General features: G+C 47.2%; 1 protein-coding gene across 3 annotated transcripts in view; it reads right to left on the bottom strand.

The window, feature by feature from the left end:
- Window positions 1–5,776: 5,776 nt before the first annotated feature.
- LOC122542695 (TNF receptor-associated factor 3-like) overlaps window positions 5,777–14,965 on the bottom strand; it is a 70,680-nt gene continuing 61,491 nt past the window's right edge. For all 3 annotated transcript variants that reach the window (XM_087983903.1, XM_087983902.1, XM_087983901.1), the window contains 2 exons: window positions 13,555–13,747; window positions 5,777–7,816 (listed from right to left, as the gene is read on the bottom strand). In XM_087983903.1, the coding sequence (XP_087840029.1) occupies window positions 7,239–7,816; window positions 13,555–13,747 (771 nt within the window). In that variant the 3' untranslated portion in view covers window positions 5,777–7,238. The remainder of the gene's footprint in view (window positions 7,817–13,554; window positions 13,748–14,965) is intronic.

A 14,965-nucleotide genomic window follows, 5' to 3' on the forward strand; every position in this document is an offset into this window, starting at 1 on the left:
TGGCCCTTTATTTTGAAACACTGACCCCTGTTCTGGACCACTCATTATTGACTATTCTGGTGGTTGAGTTCCCATGCTCTGGTCTGGCTCGCAAGTGGAAACATTTGTTCTACACGAACCTTTAAAACTCTTTCATTACTGTCAAGATCTCTGTCCAGTCTCCCCGCATATTGAGAGGAAGCGTCAGACTGAATTCTGGATGGTACAAAGTTAAATGTCTGAAAAAACTTGGTAGTTCAGGCGCACTGATCTTCATAATGCCAGGAACAGCTGCCGGAGCTGAGTGGAACGTTAGCCTTTATGCGGAGTTCAGATTATTCTACAGTTCTACAGGACCTTGGTCAGACCCCATTTGGAGTTCTGTGATCTGGGCACCACACCTTAGGAAGGGTATTTAGTTCTCGGAGGGAGTACAAGATAGGTTTACAGGGAAAACACTCTGAGGCAGGGTCGCTGGACCCGAAACTTTAACTCTGCTTTCTCTCCACAGATGCTGCCAGACCTGCTGAGCTTCTCCAGCAACTTCTGATTTCCAGCATCTGCAGTTTTTTTTGGTGTTTTTCGTTTGTTCATTCAGGAGATGAGGGAATCGCTCATTTATTGCCCATCCCTAATTGCCCCAGAGGGCAGTTAAGAGTCAACCCCATCGCTGTGGGTCTGGAGTCACATGTAGGCCCAGACCAGGTAGGGATGGCAGTTTCCTTCCCTAAAGGACATTAGTGAACCAGATGGGTTTTTCCAACAATTGATTATGGGTTCATGGTCATCATTAAACTCTTAATTTCAGATTTTTTAAAATTGAATTCAAATTCCACCATCTGCCCTGACAGGATTTGAACCCAGGTCCCCGGAACATGTCCTGGGACTCTAGATTAACAGGTCAGCCACGATACCACTTGGTCATTGCTGTCTCCTACAACAATGGCAGTTGGACTTTGGGGGTTAAGTTATAAGGAGCAGTTATACAAATTAGGCCTGTTTTCTCGAGAATTCAGAAGGTTATTAAATCAGAAACTAGTCTCAGCGATGACAGTGATCAAAAATTATCATCAAAGCCCATCTGATTCACTCATGTCCTTCAAGAAAGGTCATCCTTACCCAGTCTGGCCTACATGTGACTCCAGACCCACAGCACTGTGCTTGCCTCTTAACCACTCCGTGAAATGGCCCTCATTTATAACAATTGCTACGGACTGCAGCAGCTCAATAAGCCAGCTCATTGTCACCGTCCCAAGGGACGGGGCAACACATGGTCTTGTCGGTGATGCCAGCAACCCAAGAAGGTTCCTGGATCAAGGAGGAACCGAGAGGCTTGGTGAGATAGTGGAAGACTTGCCTTTAATGAGTCAGCGGTAAAACTGGTCTTTCCCTCCTGCTCGGCTTGGCAATGCTTCTGAGAATGCAATGGGGCCTCCATTAAACTTCCCGACACAGAGAGGAACCCAGTAATCTGTCTGCCCCACAAAAGGAAGCACATTTTGAGTCCCCACCCTGTCAATCTCCTCAGGATTTTACATGTTTCAAGAAGCTCACACACAAAACTCCAATGGATACAGGTCCAACCTTCCCTCAGAAGATAATTCTTTCATTCCTGGAATCAACCGAGTGAATCTTCTCAGAACTGTTTCTTACACAATGATGTTCTTTCTTTAGCAGTGAAAGCAATACTGTACGCTATATTCCAGATCCTGTCATAGAGTCATAGAGCTGTACAGCACGGAAACAGACTCTTCAGTCCAACTCGTCCATGCCGACCAGATATCCCAAACTAATCTAGTCTCATTTGCCAGCACCCGGCCCATATCCCTCTAAACCCTCCCTACTCATATACCCATCCAGATGCCTTTTAAATGCTGTAATTGTACCAGCCTCCACCACTTCCTCTGGCAGCTCATTCCATACATGTACCACCCTCTGTGTGAAAAAGTTGCACCTTAGGTCCCTTTTATATCTTTCCCCTCTCACCATAAACCTATGCCCTCTAGTTCTGGACTCCCCCATCCCAGGGAAAAGACTTTGCCTATTTACCCTATCCAAGCCCCTCATGATTTTATAAACCTCTACAAGGTCACCCCTCAGCCTCCGACGCTCCAGGGAAAACAGGCCCAGCCTGTTCAGCCTCTCCCCGTCGTTCTTTAAGTAACCGCAGTGAAGAATTCTGACATTTATATTTCACTGCCTTAGCAACAGTCAGATGTCACCCAACGCCAGGTTATAGTCCGACAGGTTTACTTGAAATCACAAGCTTTCAGAGCGCTGCCCCTTCATCAGGTGGAATGGAGAGGCACACAGACACAGAACTTATAGCAGAGAGATCAAAAGATCATACGGATAATGGGAGTGGATCGACTCTCTACCGCACTTAGTTGGATTACAGGTCATCCCTTCACTTGATGACAGTTTACTCACACAGCCTGACACTTTCGATCACCTGCAGAGACGTATTGTTCAGCCTGTCAAAACCCCACACACACCACTACTCTGATCTTTCGATCTCTCCGCTATTAGCTCTGTAGCAGGTACCCTGGACCCTGGCACAGAGTCTGGATTCTCACTCTTTGCTGCAGAGAACAGTATCAACCACGCGTCCACACCTCCCCCCCCCCCCCCAATGCCCTGACTATGCTGTCCCCCCTACCATCACCGCATCCCCTTTGGCTTCTCCAGCTTTGGGGTAGCTTTCTGTACCCACAGTGTCATAGACCTTTCAACTCGTCAGCTCACGCTGCCATCCTCTTGTTCATTTGTGAAACGTCGGTGGTCCTGGCTGGGCCCAACATTTTATTGCCTCGTCCCTGGTTAGAGTCATAGCGTCCTCCAACATGGAGCCAGGCCCTTTGTCCAGACGGGACCATGCTGACCAAAATAGAAGTGTCATAGAGTCATAGAGACGTACAGCATGAAAACAGACCCTTCGGCCCAACTCACCAATTCCAACCAGATATCCCAAATTCATCTAGTTCTGTGGAAGGGTCAGTCGATCGGAAATGTTAACTCTGATTTCTCTCCCCACATAGTCCAAAGATGTGCAGGTCAGGGGAATTAGCCATGCTAAATTGCCCATCATGATAGGCGCATTATTAGATTCCCTACAGTGTAGAAACAGGTCCTTTCGCCCAACAAGTCCACACCGACCCTCCGAAGAGCAACCCACCCAGACCCATCCCACTACATTCACCCCTGACTAATGCACCTAACACTATGGGCAATTTAGCACGGCCAATTCACCCTAACCTACACATCTTTGGACTGTGGGAGGAAACTGGAGCACCCAGAGGAAACCCACGCAGACACGGGGGGAATGTGCAAACTCCACACAGACAGTCGCCCGAGGCTGGAATTGAACCCAGGTCTCTGGCGCTGTGAGGCAGCAGTGCTAACCACTGAGCCATTGTGCTGCCCAGAGGTAAATTTAGTCTGGGGTAAATATAGGGTAGGGTAATGGGTCTGGGTGGGTTGCTCTTCGGAGGGTCACTGTGGACTTGTTGGGCCGAAGGGCCTGTTTCCACACTGTAGGGAATCTAATCTAAAAAAAATGTTGCCAGACCTGCTGAGCTTTTCCAGCAATTTCTGCTTTTGTTTCTAAATTAATCTAGTCCCATTTGCCAGCACTTGGCCCATATCCATCCAAACCCTTCCTATTCATATCCCCATCCAGATGCCTTTTAAATGCTGTAATTGTACCAGCCTCCACGACTTCCTCTGGCAGCTCATTCCATACACGTAACACCTTCTGGATGAAAAGGTTGCCCCTCAGGTCCCTTTTATATCTTTCCCCTCTCATATGCCCCCTAGTTTTGGGCTCCCCCACCCTGGGGAAAAAACCTTGGTTAAACACCCTATCCATGCACCTCATGGACCTGTATAAAGTCTCTAACAATCTGTCACTAAAGCCACGCCTCACATATAAATGAAGGCTAATTTCCAGTGAAATAGGGCCTAAGGATGGAGCCTGAGTGGACTTTACCAGGCTTCAGACCGAGAAAAGAATCTTTGCTGTTAACCTTCATCAGAACATCTTGCCAACTGATTGAGTCAAAATCCACTTCTGATTGAGAGTGATTCTGGGAAAAAAAAACGTTAATTGCGAACATGCTTGCTGCACCAGCTCGCAATGAACCCTATCACTGTGGGTCTGGAGTCACGTGTAGGCCAGACCGGGTAAGGACGGCAGATTTCCCTCCCTAAAGGGGCAGGAGTGGACCGCAAGGGGGCTTTTAATGATATGAGAGGTCACGCACCTGAAACATCGATCCTGCTCTAACTTGCCTCGGAAGCTGCCTGGCCTGGTCAGTTCTTAACAGTTTCCATTTTAGATTTAACGCAATTTCTTTATCTCTATCTGACAATCCGGTTGATACGTGGTCGCCACTACTAGCAATGGATCGAAATTGGACTTTAATCTCTGCAAGCTGCTGCGGTGGGACTTGAACCCACCTCTTCATTCCATGAGTTGAGGTCTCTTGTTTCCTAGATTAGAGTGGTGCTGGAAAAGCACAGCAGGTCAGGCAGCATCCAAGGAGCAGGAGAATCGACGTTTCGGGCAAAAGCCCTTCATCAGGATTTTCCTGCTCCTCAGATGCTGCCTGACCTGCTGTGCTTTTCCAGCCCCACTCTAATCTGGACTCTGACCTCCAGCATCTGCAGTCCTCACTTTTGCCTAGCCCTCTTGTTTCCTAGTCCAGTACTATAACTGCAACACAACTAACTGCCCTCCTCAGGTTTAAAATTCACTCGGGGGGGGGGGAGGTGGGGCATTGCTGTCTGGGGCACCAGTTAATGCCTGGCCTGAATTGCCCCCCCCCCCCCCCACCTTGAGAAAGTGGTCTCTCTCTCCTTCGCTCCTCCCCCCCTCCCCCAACATTGGCTTCGGTGTAAATGCCACTTTTTGCTAATTGCTGTCAGTTCTGACTGAGAGTTAGCTCACAAAATGCAAGCACAGCTTCTCTCCGCACAGATACTGCCAGACCTGCTGAGTTTCTCCAGCAATTTCTGATTTTGTTTCAGATTCCCAGCATCGGCAGTTCAAGAGGCAGTAGACCCTGGTACCTTAGCAACTTTTAAGAGGAATTTGGACAGAGATGAACAGGCAGCGAGTAGATTAGATTCCCTTCAGTATGGAAGCAGGCCCTTCGGCCTGACAAGTCCACACCGACCCTCCGAAGAGTAACCCACCCAGACCCATTTCCCTACCCTATATTTACCCCTGACCAATGCACCTAACACTAAAGGGCAACTTAGCACGACCAATTCACCTGACCTGCACATCTTTGGACTGTGGGAGGAAACCGGAGCACCCGGAGGAAACCCACACAGACACGGGGAGAACGTGCAAACGCCACACAGTCAGGAATCGAGGCTGGAATTGAACCTGGGTCCCTGGCGCTGTGAGGCAGCAGTGCTAACCACTGAGCCACCGTGCCACCCATATTATTCTGTCAAGTTTTCCAACAGAATTACATTATGCCAATCTTTCTTGATTGTATGTTAATTATGGTGGATGAATAAAGTACGTTTTGCTTTAAAGTTCGACCAATCGAATTGCTCTGGAACGCAACATTAACTTTTAAAGTAAGAAGCAGGTAGAGTCTAGACTATATTCTGCCCTAAATAGAGGGATACAGATCATGTGGGATTGGGTTAGAATGGCCGTTACAGACTTGATGGGCCAAAGGGCCTCTTCCTATACTATTGAATAAATGCTGGAGGTTACCAGTGAGACCCACATCTCGTGAAAGAATAAAAAAGAAAGAAAAGCTTTCTTGGGCTCCAAGCATTGGGAAAGTGTTCGTGAAAACTAATCACGGCAAGTTTTATTTTAACCGGCACCTTGCTGACCTGGCAAATATGACATAGCTGGAATACCGCGATATCTGAATAGATATGCCGTAAATAAAGAATGACAGAGATGTGTATAATCCCAGAATTACATTCCTATTACATACTGAGTGTTTTAACATTGCTTTAAGGAGGTGTGTCATTAACAGAGAATTCTTGGAAGGATATTGACCTGCTGAAGCTTGGCTTAATATGGAGGAACTGGTGTTGGACTGGGATGTATAAAGTTAAAAATCACACAGCACCAGATTATAGTCTGACAGGTTTATCTGGGAGCACTAGCTTTCGAGGTGCTGCCACTTGATCTGAAATCTAGTGCTTCCAAATAAATCTGTCAGACTGTAACTTGTCGGACGGTAACTTGTCGGACTGTATACTGTCAGACTGTAACCTGGTGTGGTGTGATTTTTAAGCTTGGCTTGGTCAGGATTTGCTGCGGTTAGGCCGATCTCTCGATTATCCAGAATATTTGGTTAACCGGCACACTCCTGATCCTGAAAGTGCCGGTTAATAAAAGGTTTTACATTGAATATATTTTTCAATAGCTAATAACACTGCAGTGTATATATCTATGTGTGTGTGTGAGAGAGTGTGTGTATATGTGAGAGTGTGTGAGTGCGTGTGTGTGCATGTATATGTGGATCTGTGTGTATGTATGTGCTTCTGTGTGAATGTGCATGTGTGAGTGTGTGTGCATCTGTGTGCATGTGCGCATGTGTGCGTATGTGTGTATCTGTAAATGTGTGTGTGTATATGTATATCTCTGTGTGTTTCTGTGTGTGTCTGTGCGTGTCTGTGTATGCGTATGTGTGTGTCTGTGTGTGTGTGCGCGTATGTCTGTGTGTGCCTGTATATCTGTGTGTGTGCGTGTGAGTATCTGTGTGTGTATATCTGTGTGTGTGTCTGTGTGTGTGCGTCTGTGTATCTGTGTTGTGTGTATATCTGTGTGTGTGTGTCTGTGTCTGTGTGTGTGTGTGTATGTGTCTGTGTATATGTGTGTGTGTGTGTATGTGTGTGTGTGTGTGTATATGTGTGTATATCTGTGTGTGTGTGTGTCTGTGTGTGTGTATGTGTATGTATATGTGTGTGTGTGTCTGTGTGTGTGTATATGTGTGTGTGTATATCTGTGTGTGTATATCTGTGTGTGTATGTATGTGTGTGTGTGTGTCTGTGTGTGTGCTGATGTATATGTCTATATATTATTATATGAACTAGTTTTTTTGTAGATCCAATGTTATTTACAACGGAAATTAGTACAGTTCCATAAGTTACTGTTCTGGCCCCAGATCACAGGCGGATCTTTCTCTGTTAACAGCAGGTTCCTGAAGGGATCTACTGCCCTTGACCCTGGGGCTATTGCACAATTGGGAGCAGGCCGAGGCGAGAGAGACACAGGGGGTTCAGAGCTCCAGGAAATCCGACACATCCACAGTCACCTTGATGAAGATGGTGTCGTCCTTGATGTAGTGGTGCATCTCGTTCTCGAGCACGGTCTGAGTCACAAACAGCGGGCAGCCGGACGCCACGTTCATCTCGCTCTGAGGCCTGCGGAAGCTGGAGCTGTTGGGGTCGGGTTTGAAGGTATCCGACACGTGGGCCTTAGCCAGGCCCTGGTCCAGGAGAGTGAGGGTCACCTTCTGCTTGAACGGCCAGGGCAGCAGGGGGTCGTACTCACCGCGCATCACCACGAAGAACAGCGACAGGTGGGTGCCCTTGCCCATTCCATCGCCGTTCAGGTAGACCCTGGCACACATCTTGTAGCCGAAGGAGCTGCTGTAGAAGGGCTGGCTGTACAGGGACAGGGTCTTCCCAGATACCGCCTCCTGCTTCCGCCGCGCGTAGTCACGGATTTTCCAGATCAGTCGCCCGTTATAACTCGCCGTCTCCAGCAGCTGAAAGCGGAGATCGATCTCAGCAAGTCGCACCTCGTGGACACTCAACAGGTTATCGTGTTGGGCAACTTGCTGTTCGACTGACTCTGAAATCAATAACCAGGGATAGTTCATTATTATCCTAATATTCTAGCGAGGAAACTAACTAACTAAACAATAAACTAACTAGCTTACTAATTACCTAACTGACCAACTAATTAGCTAATTAGCTAATTAACTATCTGATTAACCAATTAACTAGCTAACTGACTAATTAATTAAACAATTAGCTAGGCAAGTTATTCAGTAATGACCTAATTAGCCATGTAATTTATTAACCAACTAACTAGTTAAATAACTAGTTAACTAACCACTAGCTAGCCAACTGAATGATTACCTAATTCACTAACTAAGTAGTTAACTAACAAATTAATGAATGAATTAGCTAATTAACCATCTAACTAACTAACCAAGTAACTAGCTCATGAATTAGCATCTCTGCTCATGAACTATATAACTAACTAACCAGCAGTTAGTTAGTTAGATAGTTAGTTACACACACATGCATACACACGCACATACACTCTCACACACACATACATACACACACACCACTATCTAACTAGTTAACAATTAACTAGCCAACTAACTAATTGACTAACCAACCAATTAATTAACTAAGTAATTAACTAATAAACTAATTGAATATTTATCTAAGTAACTATATAACTATGTTAACTGTATAACTAACTAACAAACTGACTAGTTAATTAATTTGCAATTAATTATTTAACCAATAAATGAATGAATGAACTTACTAACTAACTATCTATTTAACTAACTAGCTAGCTAACTAACTAACTAACTAACCCATGAAAGGTAACTGTAACAAAAACAAACATTAATGGAAATGTATTGAATATGCCCCTGAAGCTGATAATACCCACCAGATCCCACGGTGTCTACCAGCCGTGGTAGATCACAAGCTCACCGCTGGATTGGGGATGCCCAGGCACTAACATAACTTCAGAAAAGAGATTGGTCAGACCCCACCTGCCGGTAAAGGGACGGCTAGAAAATGGGAAGCCTTCAGGAATAAGATAACGTGAGTCCAGAGACAGTAAATTCCTGTCAGGGTGAAAGGGCAGTCTGGTAGATGTAGGAAGTGCTGGAAGACGAGAGAAATTGAGGGTTTGGTTAAGAAAAAGAAGGAAGCATATGTAAGGTATAGACAGGAGAGATCGAGGGAATCCTTAGAAGAGTATAAAGGCAGTAGGAGTATACTTAAGAGGGGAATCAGGAGGGCAAAACGGGGACATGAGATAGCTTTGGCAAATAGAATTAAGGAGAATCCAAAGAGTTTTTACAAATATATTAAGAACAAAAGGGTAACTAGAGAGAGAATAGGGCCCCTCAAAGATCAGCAAGGCGGCCTTTGTGTGGAGCCACAGAAAATGGGGGAGATACTAAATGAGTATTTTGCATCAGTGTTTACTGTGGAGGAGGACATGGAAGATATAGAATATGGGGAAATAGATGGTGACATCTTGCAAAATGTCCAGGTTACAGAGGAGGAAGTGCTGGATGTCTTGAAACACATAAAAGTGGATAAATCCCCAGGACCTGATCAGGTGTACCCCAGAACTCTGTGGGAAGCGAGAGAAGTGATTGCTGGGCCTCTTACTGAAATATCTCTATCATCGATAGTCACGGGGAGGTGCTGGAAGACTGGAGGTTGGCTAACGTGGTGCCACTGTTTAAGAAGGGTGGCAAGGACAAGCCAGGGAACTATAGACCAGTGAGCCTGACCTCGGTGGTGGGCAAGTTGTTGGAGAGAATCCTGAGGGACAGGATTTGGAAAGGCAAGGACTGATTTGGGATAGTCAACATGGCTTTGTGCGTGGGAAATCATGTCTCACAAACTTGATTGAGTTTTTTGAAGAAGTAACAAAGAAGATTGATGAGGGCAGAGCAGTAGATGTGATCTATATGGACTTCAGTAAGGCGTTCGACAAGGTTCCCCATGGGAGACTGATTAGCAAGGTTAGATCTCATGGAATACAGGGAGAACTAGCCATTTGGATACAGAACTGGCTCAAAGGTAGAAGACAGAGGGTGGTGGTGGAGGGTTGTTTTTCAGACTGGAGGCCTGTGACCAGTGGAGTTACACAAAGATCAGTGCTGGGCCCTCTACCTTTTGTCAGTTACATAAATGATTTGGATGTGAGCATAAGAGGCACAGTTAGTAAGTTTGCAGATGACAACAAAATTGGAGGTGTAGTGGACAGCGAAGAGGGTTACCTCAGATTACAACAGGATCTGGACCAGATGGGCCAATGGGCTGAGAAGTGGCAGATGGAGTTTAATTCAGATAAATGCGAGGTGCTGCATTTTGGGAAAGCAAATCTTAGCAGGACTTATACACTTAATGGTAAGGTCCTAGGGAGTGTTGCTAAACAAAGAGACCTTGGAGTTCAGGTTCATAGTTCCTTGAAAGTGGAGTTGCAGGTAGATAGGATAGTGAAGAAGGCGTTTGGTATGCTTTCCTTCATTGGTCAGAGTATTGAGTACAGGAGCTGGGAGGTCATGTTGTGGCTGTACAGGACATTAACTAGGGCACTTTTGGAATATTGCGTGCAATTCTGGTCTCCTTCCTATCGGGAGGATGTTGTGAAACTTGAAAGCATTCAGAAAAGATTTACAAGGATGTTGCCAGGGTTGGGGGATTTGAGCTACAGGGAGAGGCTGAACGGGCTGGGGCTGTTTTCCCTGGAGCGTTGGAGGCTGAGGGGTGACCTTATAGGGGTTTATAAAATCATGAGGGGCGTGGATAGGATAAATAGACAAAGTCTTTTCCCTGGGGTTGGGGAGTCCAGAGCTAAAGGGCATAGGTTTAGTGTGAGAGGGGAAAGATTTAAAAGGGACCTAAGGGGCAACTTTTTCACACAGAGGGTGGTACGTGTATGGAATGAGCTGCCAGAGGAAGTCGTGGAGGCTGGTACAATTACAGCAGCGAAGAGGCATCGGGATGTGTATATGAATAGGAAGGGTTTGGAGGGATATGGGCCGGGTGCTGGCAGGTGGGACTAGATTGGGTTGGGATATCTGGTCAGCATGGACGGGTTGGACCGAAGGGTCTGTTTCCATGCTGTACATCTCTATGACTCTATAACCGACACTGAGAGTTATATTGGTTCTGCAATTCCTTTCTGCACTGTGGTGTTTCCTGGAAAACAGAAAATAGGGCAAGAGTTGGGACATTCGGCCCCAAACCCAGCCTGCTCTGCCATTCATGATTAGCCAGGTTGCTCTCTCTCTTTAACCCTTGCTGCCATTGATGTCTGGAAAACTATCTCTTCCTTGAATATATTCCCTGGCTTGGGCCCCTGCAGCCGAGAATTCCACAGGTTCAGCACTCTCCGAGCGAATTTCTCTTCACTCCGTGACCCCACGTTCCTGCCTCCACACACTATCCCATACTGCAGCCACGGTGAACATATTGTTGCGAAGTTGGGTACAGTACTTATCGACTGGGGGAGGCAGGAAGTTAGAACTTGGTGGTTTGTAAAACGGGGAAAGCATTGTGTGGTCCCTTTAAAAGATCATGTGCTTTTTCTGTGCTTAGAGATTTAAAGTGGACATCTGTGAGCAGCAGGTTGAAAGTTTGCATGTGCACGGAAAGCCTGAACTGAAACGTTTGTATGGAAAGGCTATACAGTTAGCAGTGGACAGGCAGGAGGCTGGGGGAACACAGCAAGGCAGGCAGCGTCAGGAGGGACAGGCAGGAGGCTGGGAGAACACAGCAAGCCAGGCAGCATCAGAAGGGACAGGCAGGAGGCTGGAGGGACAGGCAGGAGGCTGGAGGAACACAGCAAGGCAGGCAGCATCAGAAGGGACAGGCAGGAGGCTGGAGGAACACAGCAAGGCAGGCAGCGTCAGGAGGGACAGGCAGGAGGCTGGGAGAATACAGCAAGCCAGGCAGCATCAGAAGGGACAGGCAGGAGGCTGGGAGAATACAGCAAGCCAGGCAGCATCAGGAGGAACAGGCAGGAGGCTGGGAGAACACAGCAAGGCAGGCAGCATCAGGAGGGACAGGCAGGAGGCTGGGAGAATACAGCAAGCCAGGCAGCATCAGGAGGGACAGGCAGGCGGCTGGGGGAACACAGCAAGGCAGGCAGCATCAGGAGGGACAGGCAAGAGGCTGGGAGAATACAGCAAGCCAGGCAGCATCAGGAGGGACAGGCAGGAGGCTGGGAGAACACAGCAAGGCAGGCAGCATCAGGAGGGACAGGCAGGAGGCTGAGAGAACACAGCAAGGCAGGCAGCATCAGGAGGGACAGACAGGAGGCTGGGAGAATACAGCAAGCCAGGCAGCATCAGGAGGGACAGGCAGGAGGCTGGGGGAACACAGCAAGGCAGGCAGCATCAGGAAGGACAGGCAGGAGGCTGGGAGAACACAGCAAGGCAGGCAGCATCAGGAGGGACAGGCAGGAGGCTGGGGGAACACAGCAAGGCAGGCAGCATCAGGAGGGACAGGCAGGAGGCTGGGAGAACACAGCAAGGCAGGCAGTATCAGGAGGTGGAGAAGTCGATGTTTCAGGTGTAACCCTTCTTCAGGACTAGGGGGTGGTTGTGGGGGAGGCTGCAGATAAAAGGGGTGGGGGGCCAGGGTGGTGAAGTGGGGTAGGTGAAGACAGGTAGAGGGTAACACTTGGTTGGTCAATGGGAGGAATGAATCCAGTTGGTGGTTGGGAGCAGTGGAAGGGGGGGGAGGGGCTGAGAGGGGATTCAGGGGATGGGAGTGGAGGTTATTTGAAATTGGAGTCGAGTCATCTAGACTGTAGGCTGCCCAGGCGGAGGATGAGGTGTGGTTCCTCCAATTTGCACTGTGGTTCATTGAGGCATGGAGGAGGCCAAGGATGGTCATGTTGGAAAAGGAGTGGTTAGGGGAATTGAAATGGGCGGTGACTGGGAGAGCCGGTCAGCCCCTGCTGGCCTGGCTGAGTTGCTCAGCAACCGCCTTTTGAATTTAGCCAATCAATTTGAACCAGGTACTTAGATACTGAACACCCATTAAATTTAAACCTGATGGTTTTGACAACGTAGGACTGATCCTATTGTAAGAAATATTATGTCATCACAGCTATAAAAGAAGGGGGCAGTTGGATAAAGACCCCAGAGCAAGCCAGAACTAACGGCCCTCAGCTCTCTCTCTCTCTCTCTCTCTCGTGAATTTCTGGCTCTCACAGTGTCTTCTACGTCTTAGAGGAAGCACCATCGAAATAACAACAGTACCAACAACGAAAAAAGGCATTCCTGATGGAAGACTCAATGGGGGAAGGGATAGAATATTCCAGAAGGCACTTAACCTGTCTGTAATTATGAGAGATTAAATTCTATTTTTGTTGAATGAGTGGGATTTGTATTTATTGGAACAGCATATTATTAGAATCTTGTTTTATTTGGGAATAGTTAGTTAGGTGGGGTTTATTCAGTTTGTGAACAGTTTAGTTACGTTGTTCACTGTTAGAGTTAGATAAGTAGATTGTTACTTGTTGATTTTAAAGTGAGTGTCAGGGGTTTATTTTATTCAACCACAAGAAGTTGCTGAAAAGCAGGTCACACCACCTTTCACGCTCTCTTTACAGGTTACAGAGTGAGGTGCTCCCCTTTGGATGTTTCAGTTTTAGTTCTCGGATGGGGGGGGGTTCAACCTCTGCTTTGTAACAGGATCTAACTCCGAACGTCGAATGGTTCCCAAACTCAGAATGGGATGGGACATCAACAGTTAGCATTTCTTGAGAATATGAATTGTCTGTCAATTCCTAAACCCCATTGCACTCACCTGAGTTACTGACGCCTCTGTAGAGGCACGGGGAGCTTTGGCCAGTCTCTAGGAATGATAGCCGACTGGACAGGTTTCCCGTGTTATAACGGACTGACAGGAGTTCTTGTTTTAAGTCTTCCTGTAACTTGCGCCTCTCCAGTAGCTCCTGCTCGACCTGATGCAGCCTGTCAGTGTGCACAGCCAATGTTTTCTGTAACAGATGAGAGATTTGACCATGGTTTAGCAGTCACATGACGGATTAGTTGAACCATGCTACCTGGACAGTAACAGTCATTGCGATTGGTTCAGCTTTTTAAAAATTCATTAATGGGATGAGGGTGTCGCTGGTCAGGCAGCATTTATTACCCATACCTAATTACCCAGAGGGCAGTTAGGAGTCAACCACATTGCTATGGGTCTGGAGTCACGTGTAGGCCAGACCAGGTAAGGATGGCAGTTTCCTTCCCTAAAGGACATTAGCTAACTCCATCGACGAAGTCACTGCATAAAACTTGACTTGTGCTTGGCAGCATTTTGTGTGTGTGTGTGTGTGTGTCTGTGTGTGTGTGTATAGCTGTTTGTGTATGTATATGTGTTTATGTGTGTGTGTCTGTATGTGTGCGTGTATATGTTTGTGTGTGCATCTGTGTGTGTCTGTATGTATGTGCTTGTGTGTGTACGTGTTTCTGTGTGTCTGTGTGTATTCATGTGCGTGTACATGTGCGTGTGTGTTTGTCTATGTGTGTGCATGTCTGTGTGTGTGTGCGTATGTCTGTTTGTGTATGTGTGTCTGTGTGTGCCTGTGTGTGTCTGTGTGTGTCTGTGTGTGTGTCTGTGTGTGTGTGTCTGTGTGTGTTCATGTGCGTGTACATGTGTGTGTTTGTCTATGTGTGCGCATGTCTGTGTGTGCACGCATGTCTGTGTGTGTGTGTCTGTGTGTGTGTGTCTGTGTGTGTGTGTGATTGTGTGTGTGCATGTGTGTCTGTGTGTGTATCTCTGTGTGTGTGTCTGTGTGTATGTGTGTCTGTGTGTGTGTCTGTGTGTTTGTGTGTCTATGTCTGTGTGTGTCTGTGTGTGTGTGTCTGTGTGTATGTGTGTCTGTGTGTGTGTCTCTGTGTGCACATGTCTGTGCGTGTGTGTCTGTGTGTGTCTGTGTGTATGTCTGTGTGTGTATGTCTGTGTGTGTGTGTCTGTGTGTGTGTGTCTGTGTGTGTGTCTCTGTGTGTGTGTCTGTGTGTATGTGTGTCTGTGTGTGTGTTTGTGTGTCTGTGTGTATGTGTGTCTGTGTGTGTGTCTCTGTGTGCACATGTCTGTGCGTGTGTGTCTGTGTGTGTCTGTGTGTATGTCTGTGTGTGTGTGTCTGTGTGTGTGTGTCTGTGTGTGTGTGTCTGTGTGTGTGTCCGTGTGTGTGCGTGTGTCTGTGTGTGTG

Source organism: Chiloscyllium plagiosum, unplaced genomic scaffold (genome assembly GCF_037043375.1).
Source record: "Chiloscyllium plagiosum isolate Xiang-an unplaced genomic scaffold, Cpla_swu_hap1 HiC_scaffold_47, whole genome shotgun sequence".
Taxonomy (NCBI): Eukaryota; Metazoa; Chordata; class Chondrichthyes; order Orectolobiformes; family Hemiscylliidae; genus Chiloscyllium; species Chiloscyllium plagiosum.